The sequence below is a fragment of the Gadus macrocephalus genome, chromosome 16, assembly GCF_031168955.1.
Source record: "Gadus macrocephalus chromosome 16, ASM3116895v1".
NCBI classification, from domain to species: Eukaryota; Metazoa; Chordata; class Actinopteri; order Gadiformes; family Gadidae; genus Gadus; species Gadus macrocephalus.
Window position 1 is genome coordinate 27615630 of NC_082397.1, and position 17118 is coordinate 27632747.

At 45.2% G+C, this 17118-nt stretch overlaps 1 protein-coding gene across 35 annotated transcripts in view; it reads right to left on the reverse strand.

Moving 5' to 3' along the window:
• ttn.2 (titin, tandem duplicate 2) overlaps positions 1-17118 on the reverse strand; it is a 212423-nt gene that overhangs the window by 158693 nt on the left and 36612 nt on the right. For 30 of the 35 annotated variants that reach the window (XM_060074563.1, XM_060074557.1, XM_060074588.1 and 27 more), the window contains 7 exons: positions 16782-17013; positions 16342-16626; positions 15834-15959; positions 15555-15743; positions 15061-15426; positions 14488-14538; positions 669-4427 (listed from right to left, as the gene is read on the reverse strand). In XM_060074563.1, the coding sequence (XP_059930546.1) occupies positions 669-4427; positions 14488-14538; positions 15061-15426; positions 15555-15743; positions 15834-15959; positions 16342-16626; positions 16782-17013 (5008 nt within the window). The remainder of the gene's footprint in view (positions 1-668; positions 4428-14487; positions 14539-15060; positions 15427-15554; positions 15744-15833; positions 15960-16341; positions 16627-16781; positions 17014-17118) is intronic. The other 5 variants (XM_060074558.1, XM_060074580.1, XM_060074562.1 and 2 more) reach the window with 5 other exon arrangements.

Here is a 17118-nt window from a genome sequence, read left to right on the forward strand (position 1 = left end):
TCTGGAACAGGAATGGTTGAATGCACAGCGATGATGGGATTCATTCCAGTAGGTGACTGTGGAAAAGAAAAAGGATGACTGTGGGAAAGAAAGACGATGGAAGTTAAAAGTAAAGAAAGGATGAACAGTGACCCCGTGCTGAATAAATACATGTGGTTTGCATTAGGATCGAATGGACCTGAACGGTGTGTGAATAATCTTAATGTTATAACGCTATCCTTACTATGCCAATGGTGTTCTGATGTATCTTAATATTTTAAAAGCACGGGGGCTCTTGTTCTGGCAAGAATAAAAAGAATGGAGTCCTGGGAACATGCATGAACCAAGAGCTGATGGAGAGAATGAGACGTTGATGAGGTGAAGACCAGATCTTAAAGACATTAGACAAAGCCTAATGCTTGTCTACTACTGAACTCTGCAGATCCCCAGGCTAAAGAGATCTGGTCTACAGACCCGTTACAATACGTTTCCATGGTGAGTTAGTAGAAGTGACTCTCTTGAGAGTGAAATGAAAACCGTGATCCAACAAAGTTCAATAAAATGGAGCTTCTTAAAGGGGTCTTCTATGGTTAAGGTTATTTTGTTGACGTGACTGGTGCGCATGGTTCTGTTAGTTGGTTGCAGGTGGAGTGATGGATAGATCAGGTCTGATCTGCCTGGATTCAAACCTCTTGAGACCACAGTGAGTCTTGAAGATGTTGTTGTCTTGCCAGCTTCATTCTCAGCCTCACAGACATATTCTCCTTGATGCTTCTCCTTGATAACTTTGTTGATAATCAGTGTGTATGTGTCATTGTCTTTAGAACACTTTAACTCTTCGCCAGGTTTGACCAATTTACCATTGAAAAGCCAGTTTACCTTGGTGACATACTCTATGGTGGTGCTAAACTTTACTATACTGTCCTCGTTAACAGTTAAATTCTGCAGAGAGGTGACTATGTCAGGGTTGGACAATGTAAATTCCTCCTTAAAGGTCATTTCCTGGCTCTCCCTCTGAACAGAAATGTCTATCGACCGCTCTTTAGTGCTGGAACTAGGTCTGATGCTGACCACATCGACAGCAGCTACGTCTTGCTGGCTCTTCACAGACTTCACCTCATGTCTGCTCACCTGCACTGACTGCTCAGAAGCCACATGAGCCTCCCTGGAGACCTGGACAACCTGTTTCTGCACCTTGGCTTCCTGAATGACTACCTGCTCCTCTGTGCTCAGAGACTCTAGCGCCAAGCCAGATTCTGTTTTAATAGAAGCAGCCTGAGACTGAGTTGCAGTAATATCCACAATACTTTCTGCTACGTGGATGGACTCAACCACAGATGACATCATTTCCTTTGAGGGGGCAGAAATAACCTGCATTCTCTGAGGCCTGTCTAGAAGCATAGTACTGGGCTGTTCCAGAGTCAGGGCCTGGGACTCCTGGTAAACTATAGAGTGGAAGGCTGCCTGCAGTTCAGACCTCAGGTCAGCTGTCTGAGGGTACTCACCATCAAAAGCCAGAGAGATTTCTATGGGGGCACCAGATGACGTGACAAGGTATGTAAACATTGAACGTTTTGGTTCTTTCTGAACCTTGACTTCCTGGATCTGTGCTGCCTCTAACTTCGCCAGCACCTCGGCAAGTAGCAGTGGTTGTTCCTGGGCCACAGCAGACTGAAGAGCATCTTTCAGTTGACGTCTAATATTCACACTGGATGGTTTGGGAATCTGAATCACAAAGGTCAGCTCTTTGGGCAGGGCTGTGCTCTCTTCAGACTGTGGTGCCATTAAAGAAAGTTTTGGTTGTGTGGTAACACTGATACTAGAGGACTCTGACTTTATAATCTTATGAGAAAACTCCCCTTTAAGCACACGCTTCTCGTCCATCATGATTGACTGTCTGACTGACTGGCCCTCCTGGATTTGAACCACAAAGTCCTGCTCTGCTGCCTCTAGAGAAAAGCTGATCTCAGTAGAGATCTCCTTCTTCTCAACCTGGACTGGCTCTGTGGGAACCTTAGGCTCTACAGCTGTCTGGCAGGTGAATTTATCCACGGCAGGCAGACTCTTGGTATGGCCCTCCTCCAAAGCCTGGCTATCTTCTACAGTGGTGACATTTATCAAATTCCAACGTTCCTCCTTCTGAACTAAGGCACGCTCCTGTTTCAAGTCGTGGGGGAAAGGAGTCTCTTTTGGGAGTTCTATGGGGTGGGAGGTCACCTGTAGGATATTAAGAGGTCTAGGCTCCGACCCTAGCTGTGATTTAACTCCTGTCACAGACACATCAAGATCTTTGTGATAATCTGCTGTGATCTCCCTTCTCTCCTCAGAGATGGCTGAATGATTCCTGGCCTTCTCCTGTTTCTGTGCTGCCAGCTGTTGCTTTGGTTTCTCAACGACAAGTAGTCCCTCTTTAGCTAGTTCCTGCACAGGCTGGTGGGAGTGAAGATGGAGTGAAGCGTGAACCTCTTTTATGGGCTGGATTGTAATGGTACTAGGGGTAGCATCAAACTCTTCTTTACGTTCACACACCACTGTCCTTTGATCAATATGGCTGACACAGTGTAAAATGGTTGGACTTTTCCTGCTGCTCAACTGTTCTGGAGCTGGCTTGTCACATATGAACCTCTCCTCAAAAGGGAGGAGGTCCTGGTCTGTGATGACCTGCAGGTGCAACAACTGCTCTGGCTCAACCTGGGACTGAATGATCTCTGCACTATCCAGACTCTGCAGCTTTTGGGAGTGTTCAGCTTGAAGAGCCTGCCCCTCCTCTGCTTTGAGGGCTTCCTTCCTCACTAAATCTCTACAAACACTAGCCATCTCCTGATCAGGCCTCTGCATCGAGAACACTGTCTCTTTGGATAAAGCCTGCTTGGTCTCACTGACTGTGGCCAAGACGGGTCTGGGCTGTTCTTTGCTCGATAAGGATTTGACTGCAGATTCTGCTGAGGCTAGCTGGGTGATGTGGCCCTCAAGCAGCACACGCTTCTCTGCTAACTGGGCAGAGTATAAGATCTTAACACCTTCCTTCACCTGATAGCTCTTCTCCTGCTGGGGCTGGGGGATGTCATGGAATGACTCCCTCAGGAGGGGCAGCTGTGCATCCACCTGTGGACCACTAACAACATGCTTTGGTTCTGAGGTGGGCATGATCTTAGCTGACACCCTGTCACCCAGAGGCTCTGTACTAACAGTAGAGAGAGCCAGGACCTCCTCAGATAAGGCTGACATCATTTTAGACTTTTTCTCCTCTGCAGCCTCCAGCTTGAAAAGCTGCGGACTCAGAATGCGATCACAGTGTTGCTCTGTGAGGTCTTGACTCTCCAAGACAGAGGATGTGAATGCTGCCATGTGGAGCTGTTTGAGAGGGACTGCTGAAATGTGGGATGGATGGGCAGGAGCCACTGACACCCTCTCCTCCACTTCATGGGACTGCAGAACGGCAGCCTGGTGGGTGACCTGCTCTCTCTGGAGAGTGGCGGCAGAAATATTCAGCTCTCTAATGGTGCCCACTTGCTCACTGGAAATGACCTGCCTGTCCTCAGTGCCAATGGTGTAAACCATTTGATCTGAACTAGATCTTTCCTGTCCTGGAAGGCTGACCTGGTACAAGCGTGACTCTGTGGCTTGCTCAGTCATGGTTACTTTGTAGCCTCTTTCTTGAATGACTGGACGCTGTTCCTGCTGAACAGCCTCCCTGAAAACCACCAGTTCAGCACTACATGAAGCCTCTCCAAAATGGTTAAGGGCCTTACAAGTATAGATGCCGCTGTCCTCCTGTTTGAGGCTCTTTATTTGGATGAGGCCAGAGCCATTTGAGTTGTTGACTATAATACAGTTCCTATTTGGTCCGATCTGAAAAGCGCCTTTAAACCATTTGACATCTGGAATTGGGTGTCCACGTGCTTCATATTTAAAGGAAACTTCTCCTCCCTCAGGGGATCTTTCAGAGCGAAACTCTACTGTGAATGTGGGAGGTTGACCTTTAACCATGAACATTTGTTCAACCCATTTCTCTGCCTTACTAACAACACTCTTTTTAACTTCCAGATATGTGGAGCAGGTTGTTTGGCCAATTATATTTGTGGCAGTACAGGAATACTCTCCTTCATAGTCAGAAGTAAGCTTGGTGATTACCAATGTGTATTCCTCTTTTCCCTCTATCAGTATATATACAGTGGAGCTTTGTATCACCTTTCCATTGTGGAACCATTGAACCGAGGGCTTGGGAAAGCCCGCCACTGTGACGGTAAACCTAGCCGTTTCCCCTTCAGTCACAGCAGTTGGAGACAGCTGGCTAAGGAAAACTGGCTTTTCTTTTTTCTTCTCTAAAGAACTAGAGTAATGTTTGGGCTCTGGCTTGAGTTGGAGTGTCCTTGTTTTTTGTGAGAGCTGTAGAGAAGTGGAATGGGTTTCTTCTCGCTTGGTCTCCATGGAGGTGCTAGAATGTTCTGTTAGGAGATAATGAGGAGGGTTGAGGACCACTTGATCAACAGAGGAACAATTCATTCATTATCAAATGGTTTTACCTGCACTAATTATTTAATTAATTAATAATTATCATTAATTTGATACATCTCATACATTATTATTAGAACATTATTTGTATTTTGATAGACATATTGGAAGTACTATTAAAGCTAAATATATTGAACAACTAATTGATAAGTGATTGATACACAATTATTGAACCAAAATGTTTCATGAGATGGCTTCAGAAGAAGTACAAGATCTCTTGATTCTTCAGTCGTCATTTCAATGACTCTTAAGTTTAAAGAAAAGGTTGAAAAAGACACCATACTTGTCCTATTTGCATCAAATCCTTTATTGTATCTTGTATAGCTCCAACTCAGACAAACACAACTTCTGTACAGTTACGCCAAGGTTTCTAATGTTCATCTGAAATATTTAGCTGTGTGCTCATGGCTTTGTAGCGTATCATAGTTGTTGTTTGGGTTCATAATAGTCAGCCTCTACCAAGAGTATCTCTTAAATTACACATATTTACAAAAATATCAATTTATTTTGAAAATATACATAGAAAATGTAAATGTTCAGTCAGAAAAACCTAATTATACCAGCAGCTTGTATTAATACTGCATCAGAGACAGACATGAATAGCTTTCACAAAACAAACACTTAAAAATAAAAATACAGCTTTGTTCTAACTATTCAATGCTACAAAGGACGTATGTGATGAATTTGATGTTGTCAGTGTCGTCTTGTGACCTCAGTGTTTAGTCTGAGGTCACAAAACCATTTTTCAGAAGTTTGCGAATATTGTTGAACTGTTTATGTATACGTCAATGTTTATGTGAATGTTGATGTATATTTTAACACATCCGCTGAGACACTTCCTATTCTTATATACCCATTCAATTTGACATTTAAAGGAAAGTTTGAAATATGTTATACAAAATGAAATCCATATGAAGTATATTAGATGGGTGTTTATTATTATATATGAAAGGACCAGGTAGGATTGCTTTTTACATTTTAGTACAAAAATCTTTTATTTTTGCAGGTAGCAAAATCCAATTGATTATTATTAATTCCAGAAGTGGATGATTCATTCAACACATAATTATGCATGTTTATAATCCTGTCATTACTCTACTTAAAATGTTATATTTATTATATTCAAAATCGATATAACAGAGTGTTTAAATGAACATTAACTGATAATTGATTTGAAAAGCAAATGTAAACCCTGATGGTTGTATGGTGTGTTATGGTTGTGCCATTTTAATGGCACAACCATAACACACCATACAACCATCTACAAATCCACTGAAAAACAATTGGCTCTGATATGCTACATTACACCCTCACTTTGAGCTTCCACAAAATAAAACAATCCCAACTTAACCATCATGATTTAGAGGAGCCTCATCTAGCCTTAAACCCTCAAACAATCCTATAATGCCTTTTACACTTCTGTCTCTTTCTGTTCTAAAACACCTTCAGGAGAGCAGTAGTTTCAGTGTGGCCGGCTTGGTTTTGGATTAAACATTTGTACTCCCCAGCATCATTTTGTGTGACATTAGTGATGAGTAGATTGAAATGGCCGGAGCTTTTCTCCTGGATGATACACCGGCTACCTTGCACCAAGTGTCCATCCTTGTACCACTGAGCAGTAGAGTTTGGCTTGCCATTCACCAAGCACTGCAGGATCACAGGCGTACCGTGTGCTGCTGTCACAGCCGTCAGTGGAATTATACATTTAGGGGCTGTTTCTGTGACCTGAAACTGGAAGCTACACATTTCTGACGACTTCCCTTTGAATTCTACTTTATCATCTTTGGCTGGCTCAGCAAACACATCGAAGTTGATGCTGACATATTTCTCTCCTTGTTCGCTTATCTCATGATCAGTGTTGGCCACCAGTCGGACTGCACGCTGAGACTCGTCAGCTTCATTCTCAAACTCAAACTCCAGCTCAATCTCTGAAGCCTGCTCTCCCTCCAGGGACATGTTGCCTACCATTAGGTCAAACTTCTGGGGCTGGACCTTGGCACTTCCTAGGGAGACAGCAGTGAGCTCCCGGCCTCGGGTCTGACCAGACAAGTTTTCGGTGCTCATCACCTTGAGGAAAGCCCTGCACACCGTCTCCCCGACCACATTGATTGCTCTGCAAGTGTAAACACCACTGTCCTGGGTGCTGATTCTACATATCTTCAGGAAATGATTGTCTCCATCAGAGGAGTGAAGATACTTCTTGTTGTCATGGGGAATTTTCTTGTCTCCTTTGAACCAGGTGATGATAGGCGATGGTCTACCCATGAGAGAACACTCAAACAAGACTGTGGTGGTCTCGGGGGTCTCCATGTCACAGATAGGGTTGATGAACCTTGGGGGCATTTCAGTAACCTCAAACGATATTTTCAGATCATCATTCTCCTGTGTAACAAAGTCCACAGCACCCTCCTCATACAGAATAGGTAAAACATCAAGGGAAATTATCATGCTCTTATTATCCGCGGTATACTCGGGAATGGTGATGATTTTCACCTGCCTCTCAAACTCTTTGACCTCGTTCTCATCGAGCTCAACCTCCAACAGGATCTCCTGAGGGGACGTAGAGTGAGAAGAATCATTGTCCTCAATGTCAAACTCCATAATGTGTTGATGAGTCACCGAAGGTGGAGCAGGCTTGAACCTCACTTCCTGAGATATGACAACTACTAAAGCTACGCTTCTCGCTTCTCCTACATAGTTCAGGGCTTCACAAATGTACTCCCCCTGGTCTGCTTTGGTGACACTGTTCATTGTCAGTCTGATGTTATCTCCATCTCTGTGCATTCGGACTCTGTCGTCAGAAAGCAGCTGGGATTTGTTGTGGAACCATCTCACCTCTGGAGATGGAAGACCAAACACCTCGGCATTAAAAGTGAGGCAATCATTTTCAAACACCCTTTTCTTTGTAAGAGGTTTGAGGAAGGCCGGAGGTATTCCTTGAACCTTCTCCTGGATCAAACCAAGACCAAGAGACGCTTTGCTTTCAGCAAGGAATCGACTTTCCTCCAAACTATACGCAGAAGGTCCTATATCAATGCCCTCATCCACGGGAGACCTCAGGAACTGAGAAGAAGAGAAGAAGAGTTCACTGGAATCAGCCGTCGAGGCTCTCTTCTGCTCTGTAGAAGAGAAGGGGTATTCTGGAGGAGTCATGAACCCCCCGGATATGTAGGTAGCTGGAGTATGGAAGGACTCTGGAGACATGGGGGTTTGGAAAGACTCTGCAAATATCTGTGAGATCTCAGTTGATGAGGCAGGGGTGAAAAACCTCTCAGCAGCATCTGCTATATCATCACTGAAGGTGCTGCCTATCTCTATGGACATCTCAGACTCTGGGGAAAGTGGTCGTCCCCAGTCTGTCTGAGGGTGATAGTAGTCATACACAGCATTAAAAGTTACTTCCTCTACCTCCATGATTCCAGCAGAGGCTCCACGTTCAATTGAAGCAGGGTCAAGATCACTGCTTACCTGTTTAGTTATAGTCTGCTTCTCCTTTTGCTCTGCTACAGAGGCATCCAGACCAAATGCCATGCTGTCTGCTTTGGATTTCACAGCCATTATTTGTGATTCACTGGTAGATCCCTCTTGGAGCAGTCCATCATGACTCTGAACTTCAGCAAGAATGTCAGTGTCAGCAAGCTCATCAGGTATTTCCTGGAGCTCTACCTGGGAATCTGGAATACTGAGGAAAACCCCACTATCTATTGAGGGCTCTGGGATTGACATAATTTCTTTGCTTATTGTAAACCCCTTACTCAAAGTATCCACATCAGGACGTGCCTCCAAATATCCATATGCTTCCTCCTCTATGAGAGCTGAGAAGTCCTGACTCTGATATTTAGAGTCACTGCCACCAGGAGTTGATATGGTATCATTGACTCCCTTCTCTGTTGTGACATCAGCGACTTTGGCAGCCACTTTAGAGGAGCTCTTGGCCACTGTTTTATCAGATTGGAAAGGTATGAAGCTACTTGTTCTTTCAAATGCATGAATAGCTTTCTCTCTCTCCATTTCCTCTGCCTCAACAGCCTCAGTGTATTCAGCCACCTTCCCTGGCAGGAAAGGCTCAGGACTGACCACATCTGCTTTTTTCTGCACATCCTGGACAAATGTATGCAACTCCAGGTGGCCTTCCAGCACAGAAGACCCTTCTACACTCCTGATATCCCTGTCCGTCTCTGACACAAAGATACATGCTTTTGATCCAGTTTTAGTTTGGACGGATACTGTTTCGGGTGGTATAAATGTTTTTGATGTCGGAACAGTTTCAGGCTCCCCAAATACAGTTGTAGTTTGGGAACAGAAAGCTTCCTCTACATTATGTTTCGGTATGAGTGGACTGCCTTCCCTAATCACTTGAGAATGTGCTTCTTTCGTCAGCACAGGAATGAGCTCCTGAGGAAATAGACCTTCCATTCTTTGTTCCTCACTAAAGGGGGGGAATCTGTATCCGTCTGGTGAATCAGACTCAAAAGCTTGCTTTATCTGAGAAACTTTGATAACAGCAGCAGAAGACTCCAGACCACAGCCAGATATAGATGGCAGTGGCTCTCTGGAAAACCCAGGCTTGGTTGGTTGGGAACTGCTGAGCTTCTTCTCAGATGAGGCAACACAAGTATTTTGACTGGCTGGATCTCCAGTTACCTTACACTTTAATACGACAGGCTCTCCATTTGAACCAAGGATGCTCTCAAGCTCAGTGACAACCTCTGGAGCCTCCCTTGCGACATCAAAGGAGAACGTAAATTTGTGTTTAACGGCCTGGGAGGCCTTCTCTTTTATCTGCAGGGTGGGATCTTTGGTGACATCCGTGGAAGCTGCCTTCTCTTCACTGCCCACGTCGATCATGTCAGGGAGTGGTGTGGCGGAGGTGATTCTGATCTGCACTGGAGAGCAGGTGCAGGAGTTATCAGAGTGCTGGGGTCTGGGGTCTCCTGCCTGGGGCACATGGAGGGTCGCTGCTCCTGTACTCATAAAGGCTTGCAGCTCCTCCTCTATGGAGTGCCGCTGGTGTTTTTCTGTGATTTCCTTGGACACCAGCACCCGGGTGGCTCCTGAGGTTCTCAGAAGCTTCTCATCTGAGATCTCCAGGCTTGCGCAGCAGGTGGACTGGCCATGACTGTTGGTTATGATGCAGTCAAAGGTGCCTTTGTGTTCTGTGGTTGGGTAGTATACAGTCAGTTTTGAACGACAAGATTTTATCATGATGTCATAATCTGGGTTGTGAGTTAAGGGATGACCGTCTTTAAGCCATGTGACTGATGGCTCAGGGTCCCCCTGGAACTGACAGGTAAATTCTGACATTTCACCAATTTTTACTTTCATGGTTGTAATTTCTTTGACAAATACTGGAGGTGAGCCTTTCATTTCCTTCATTTCATTTTCTTTATTTTCCTGCTTGGACTTAAAGTCACTCATCTTTCCACTTGCTGTGCCAGTCTCGAGATTTTTATCCCTCCATTCAGAGGTCTCTTTGGACCCAATATTCTCCCTCCTAACTTCTCCAACATCCATCTGGTCACGTTGTGTTCTTAAGCCCTCTGTTTGTTCTACCTGGCATTCCTCCACAGTGAATGTGTACTCCCTGCTTCTCCTCTTCTTCATTTCCATCGCGAGCCCTTCTTGTGTACTACAGCTTGGAGCTACTACAGAGGACTTCCTTAACATGTTAGTGGGAGCCTGAGCAGAACCGGGTTCAGATCCATGGACTGGGGGTTCAGGGAGCTGGTTGGGAATGCAGCTTGGGACTGAGGAGCCCTTGTGGCTTCTATCCAGTTCAGACGCTGGGGCTGAGCCCAGGGGTTCTTGAATTGGAACATCACAACTGTAATGTAGGCTATGATCAGCAGGAGTCACGAAAGCTCCCCCTTGAGGACTGGAGGTAGAGGCAGCTGCTTTAGCTGGGGTAACATTTATGTCAGGTAAGGATTCAAATACATATTTAGATGTATGACCATAAGCTAGCAGGTGAGCATGTGATGGTTCTTTAGTAGGAGCTTGATCCTGGAACTGTTGACAGCTTCCATCTCTATACGGAGCAGGAGGTTCAAACTCATAAAGTTCCTCAGACATGACTTCATGATGCTGTTCTGTCCCAGCTTTAGATGGATCATATCCTGTGGAATCATGTGGTTCTGAGGGAGTTGGTTTATAGTGTTGTTCACCCATAGACCATTCAGACTCAAGCTCCACAACTTCCTCCTGGTCAATGACATCCTGTTGCCACTTGAGAAGTCGCTGTGCCAGGGCTTCCTCCTCACTGACAAAGTACTCACTGTCTCTCTGAAGTCTGGTCTCTCGTCCCTCTGTGGCCAGTGCGTCAATCATTTGCTCATCTTGTTTCATCAGTTGCCCAGAAGAATCAGCCTCACCTGGGGTTGATTTCTCCATAGTTATATTCTCTGTAGAAGTCTGTCCGGGCTTTGGGGCTGTAGACTGGCTGGTTGTCTGTGCATAAGTAGACTGGTAAACGGTGTCATATGAAGGGTAGGCCTCCACCCAGTCTTGTGGGAGCTCCACGGTCTGCTCCTGCTCAATCTGCACCCCTTGCTGCCATTTCATGATCCTATCATTCAAGGCTTCCTGTTCACTGAAGTACTCACTCTCTGTTTTCAGCTCAGAGATGTTCTCCCTTGACAAATGTAGCTCACGATCCTCGCTACTCTTTTCAAACAACATTCTTTCGACTCTAGATTTCATTGTTGGTGATTTCTGTTTCAATAAAGCATATTCTGCTTCCTCTGGTTGTCTTTTCATCTTGGGTGATTTAGGCTTCAAAGGCACCTTTTCATTGCTTCCCAGGTACTGTTTTGTTTTGGGGGATTTCCGAGGGACAGGACGTGGAGTATACGCCTCTATAGTTGGTCTTGGTTCAAATGTCATCTCCATGCTGTGCTCCTCGGGCTCCAGGTATTGTTTCTCTGTGGCCAAGGCGAGATCATGTTCAGATTCAAAAGGTATCTCTTGAGACATCCGCATCCCTTGTTGCCTTTTCCTGATGCGCAGAGCAAGGAGTTTCTCCTCACACTCCATCCTGTCGGCCTCAAGGCTCTTCTCGTACTTAGCCTTCAGAGACTCCTCCTCATATTCCTCTTCTCCGTCTCCTAGGGTTACCCTGTCATCAAGGAATTTCTCATTTGTTTTACCTATCTTAGCTGTGGGGGATTTCTGTATCAATAAAGTACATTCAGCCTCCTCTGCTTGCCTTTTCATCGTGGGTGATTTAGGCTTCAACAAAGGCACCTTTTCATGGCTTCCCAGGTACTGTTTCGTTGTGGGGGATTTCTTAGTGACAGGGAGTGGAGAACCAGCCTCTACAGCTGGTTTTGTTTCAAACGTCATCTCCATGCCATGCTCCTCAGGCTCCAAGTATTGCTCCTCTGCGGCCAAGTGGAGGTCATGTTCAGGTTCAAAAGGTTCTTCTTGAGACATCCGCATCCCATGCTGCCATTTCCTGATGCGCAGAGCAAGAAGTTTCTCCTCACACTCCATCCTGTCTGCCTCAAGGCTCTTCTCGTACTTAGCCTTCAGAGACTCCTCATATTCCTCTTCTCCGTCTTCTAGGGTTACCCCGTCACTAAGGAATCTCTCGGTTGATTTACTTATCTTAGCTCTGGGTGATTCTGTTCTTAATAAAGACACTGTGCCAACTGTTTCAGAGCATGGCACATCAGATCCACCTGCATCCATCTTCTTCTTATCAAGTTCACCTTTTAATCCACACTCCACCTGAGAATCAACTAAAGTATCATCTTTTTCATCCTCACTTCTCTCAGTTAATGTGCTGGTGATGTTCTTCTCACATTTCACAGTCATGTCACCTGTTAGTATCTGGATGGCCCGAGTTCTGGACTGGGGTTCAAATGAGTGCCTAATACGATGCTGGGAAGCCTCCCTTCTCTGAGAAACCAAACCTAAACTACTACCCTGAAACTCCCTGCGACCTGCCTCTGATGACCGATCTGGCAAGGAAGAGGGAGCCTTGACCCTGAGCCTGTCCACATAGTCTGCATAGCTAGATTCACTCGCTACAGACTCTGCATCAAACTCCGAGGAGGACATGGTGGACACAGACATCCTCTTCTTTAATTTAACAGCCTTTTGAAGTGAGGACAGTTTGGTTCTCACCTCGTGAAGGCTTTCGGTATCGCTGAACCTTTCGCTGTATCGGTCACTGCACCGGTCACTAAACTTATCACTGAACCGTGCCCCTGTTCGCCTGTCGCAGTAGATATCACTGAACCGGTCGTTAAAACGCTCAGGGCTTTCAAACATGGCGGGTGGGGACCGGGCACGCTCAGAACCAGTCTCCAGACGCTGGGACTCTTTAGCTGAAGCTTCAGCTTTGGATGGAGATGGCGACCTGAAGTAGACCGTACGCACCAGACTCTTTGATCTGGACCTTCCCCGCTGGTCTTTGGATGTCTTATCAAATGGTGAGCCAACACACCTGAGGTCCACCCTAAACTTCCTCTCTTTTTTCTGCTCTGCCACATTATTAGCTCTCTCATTGGATCTGGCAGAACGCCTTGCTAAGCTCAGATAGTCAGCAGACTGCCCTTCCCCAAGAGACACTAGCAGTGATGCTGTGGACTCTGCTGACCCCTCTGAATTTATGGCCATGACCTTGTAGCTGCCAGCATCCATCTCTTTGATGCTCTCAATAACTAGACGTGTGGTATGCATGTACATTTTACTCTCTGTAAGAATCTTACGCCTGTGCTCTTTGTGAATAGGTTTGTTATTATGGAACCAGAGGAAAGTAGGAGGAGGACCAGCAACAAGTTCACATTGTAACTCTACTGGGTCCCTCTCTATAACCGACTGCAACTTTAGCTTTTTAGTGAATGAGGGTTTGATGTTCTCTGAGTCGACGGCTGATACCAGCCCTTGATCCAGGACGTCTATTGTGTCACGGAATGCTCCTTTTGGCTGGTTTGTGCTAAGAATAACACTACTTTCTTCATCTCTCCCTTCATCAGATGGTTGTCCTGAAAGAAAGACACAAATATGTGTCAACACAGTACAACCTGAAGCATAAACAGGAAAGGATTTGAATATTATCATTAATGAAAATATTAAATGCATGCTGCAAGTCACAAAGCCATAAGAAATAACAGTTTCACTCACCATATTTGTTCGAATAAACGCAAGATTCTTTTTAAAAGAAACCTGCAGGAGGTTTTGATCCTTCTTCTGTGGAAATTTCTTCAAAACATAAATTACTTATAAAAGGCATAGATGTTTCCGAGTTAAACTGACGGGCTTGTTTGCAATAGAACATTCCTTACCTGACTTGCAGACAGGAGAATAAACGCCCTTTCTATCCCTCTGAATCTGGTGAAATGTATGAGAGGCTCTCTAATAAACTTGTTTAATCAAGCAGTAGAATTGTTTGAGAAGGCGTTTATTCGAACTAATATAGTTTACTTGTGTTATTTAAATGCAAACCAAAGGAATCACATCCCACTATCTGCAAGCCAGGCTAGGAGATATTTAGCAGGAGAGACATTGCTTCCAGATTATTAAAAAGACAATTCAAAGATGTGGTTATTTATCCATATCTTTTAAATACACATTCAAGTCTGGAATCTTACAAGAGAAATATCCTGCACCTGAAAAAAGACACATGAACCTTCATGCCAAAAGAGGCTCAAAGGTTGCAACCTCACAGGTCAAAGACGTACATCAAGCACGCTTATCAGGAATAAAACATTGGAAGAGAAGATAGAGAAGGACAACAGGGAGGACATTTAAATTGAAGAACAATGCAAGAGTCCATGCAATGTGAAATAAAAATAAAGTCAAAGGAATAGTTCAACGTCATAACATATTGACACACAGAGGTGGTTGGGTCAAACCATAATAAGGTTTTATAAACCACTTTTGAAGCAAACAATTAGATTGTATATTGTTGAACTGTCCCTCTTCTAGTGTGCTGTGATGAGATGAAAACATAGGTGTCCTTATGAAAGAAATGTCAATGGGTCTTACCTTTGACTTTGTATTCAGTCTTGGTTTCTATCTGCTCTTTAACTTGAGTCACTGTTGAAGAGAGGAAATGTGCTATAAGTTCAGAGCCTGAACCTATTGATACAGCTCCCAATCTTGGCAGAGCCCTCAAGGTCATTAAGGCAATACGAATGAAACAGTTATGTTTACATTTTAATTATAGGGCGAAATGACCAAAAATTACAGTGAGTAATAAATTCACCATGTTTGTAAGTAGTAGATATGAATCATGACTAGTGAGTGATGGTATCTTTGGGGAAAGGATAACAGAGACTGGGAAGTGAATTTCATGCAGAAATCCTGAAGGTGTCCCTTATAAAAGAAGGTGAGATGTTTCTTGAGGGGGGTGACCTCAGAGAGGAGGGATTTATCTGTATGGTTAGTTAAGAGAAGAGGGGAGATGGAGGGATGTGTGATGGATCTTCTGGGGCTGCATCATGCAGGAGGTGGCAGAGCACTGCTGGGAGGAGAAGTGACTTCAGCCTCTTCAATGGAAAGATGAGGCAACAGATTCATCTGAAGGGAGGGAAACAATTCGCAGTGGGACCAAGTTACCTTCTTCTTTAGTTATGGTGAGAGTAGCAGAGCACACCACCTCCCCAGTGCTATTGCTTGCTCTGCAGCTATACTGCCCAGCATGCTCAGGGAAAGCATCAACTAGAATCAGTGTGGCAGTGTTTGTCACATCATCAAAATGAAAGACAACATCCTTTGTGGGTTGAATGGGCAGCTGGTTGTGAAACCAGCTAATGTGTGGCTTTGGGGTGCCGGACACACAAGCATGGAACCTGGCCACTTCCCCATGGGACACAGTACTGCTTGCTATTGGCTGGATAAAGGTTGGCTTCTGCCCAATTGAATGTTTCTTTGGACTGGTGAGGCAGGTGGAGACATGCAGCTCCGGATCACAAAGGGCTCGCCCTGAAAGGAAGCATGTTGACTTTATACAAAGATTGGGTTGCAGTTGGATGATGGGACGGGCAGACCAGATACAAATCCAACAGGATTATTAGTGAGGAAAATCAGCAGTAAGGGTTCTCATGAATCACCGTCTAGCTTGAGGCTTGCAGAGCAGGACACGGTTCCTGCGCTGTTCTTGACCACACAGGTGTACTGTCCTTTATCCTCAGAGTAGACCCTGGAGATCTCCAGTTGGCAGTTGTCGTCAAACTGGGACATTCTGAAGAAGTCTGACTGTTTGATCTCCTTGTCACCGTGGTACCAGCTGATCTTCACATCTGGCCAGAAGGAGAGCGACTCAGCACAAAACATCTAACTTGTCCATCACATAAATAGTATTAGAAAGTTAGAACGCTAGATCCGCCTACCTTCTCCACGCACTCGGCATTGGAAGCGTGCCGGCATCCCCTCAGGTGTGGAGGTGTCAGCGACGGGCAACAGAACCACAGGAGGAGCGACAAGCGCAGACGAGTCCGGAGATACCGCCTCAGACACTGGAGATATAAGACACCATTACCCCCTTCAAATTCTCCACAGAACCATCATAACCACCCCCACATCATCAGCTCATCACCATTTCCACCTCCTCCACAGATTCATTATCACCACCTCCACCACCACATCATCTCCTTGACTCCCTTATCTCCATCACCCCCTCCACTTCCTCCCCATCAACACCTTCACCTCCTCCCCATCACCACCTTTACATCATCCACATCAAAACCTCCCTTCCCCACCATTAGTACCTCCACATCAGAACCATAACAAGCTCCACATTCTCACCATCCCAACCTTCACATCATCACATCAGCACCACGACCTCCACATCACCTCCTCCACAGCATTTACTTGAATGACATGCAGAGGTGCAATTACCTTCTACATTGAGTGGGGCAGTGCTTGTGGCTGCTCCGTAGTCATTCTTGGCTTCACAGTTGTACACAGCTGCATCCTCTGGGAACACCTCAATAAGCAGCAGAGTGTGGTCGTTTCCTTCATGAAGGAACTTGCACTTGAAGCCAGAAGACAAAGCCTGGGAGTTCTTGTACCAGGAGACCTGTGGCTGGGGAACACCAGTCACTGTGACAGTGAAGCGAGCTGGTTTTCCAGCCTCCACTGACTGGGGCTCCATGTGCTTGACGATCTGAGGGAGCTCTGGGACTAAAGAGGAAGAGAAATGAGACTCAGGTCCAAACTTTGTAAGTTAAATCCATATTTAGGTGTCATGATGCAAGTCTAATATATTTTTGTATCTTTATTGCATTCCCTGCACTTTTGGTCAAATGTAAAATAAATGAATAGAATATTTGAATTACTGTTGACACGGAGGTTCATGGTGCTCTTGTTTTTGCCAGCGATGAAGGTATATTCGCCAGCATCACTTCTGTATGTCTCAGAGATGGTGAGACGGTGGATCTTCCTGATGGACACGTAGTTAAACCTCTCCTCAATTGAGAACTGGATCTCAACTCCATTCTTCAGCCAGCGACCCTCCAGATCCTCCTCATTCACCTCAAACTCAAAGGCGGCTCTTTGTTTCTCCAAAACCTTGAAAGAAAAAGACAAGGTTCGGACTATTAAGTTTGCAATAGGTATGTGGTAGATGCTGCATTCACACCTCATCATTGTTTGCCTTGGTCGGGATAGGACCAC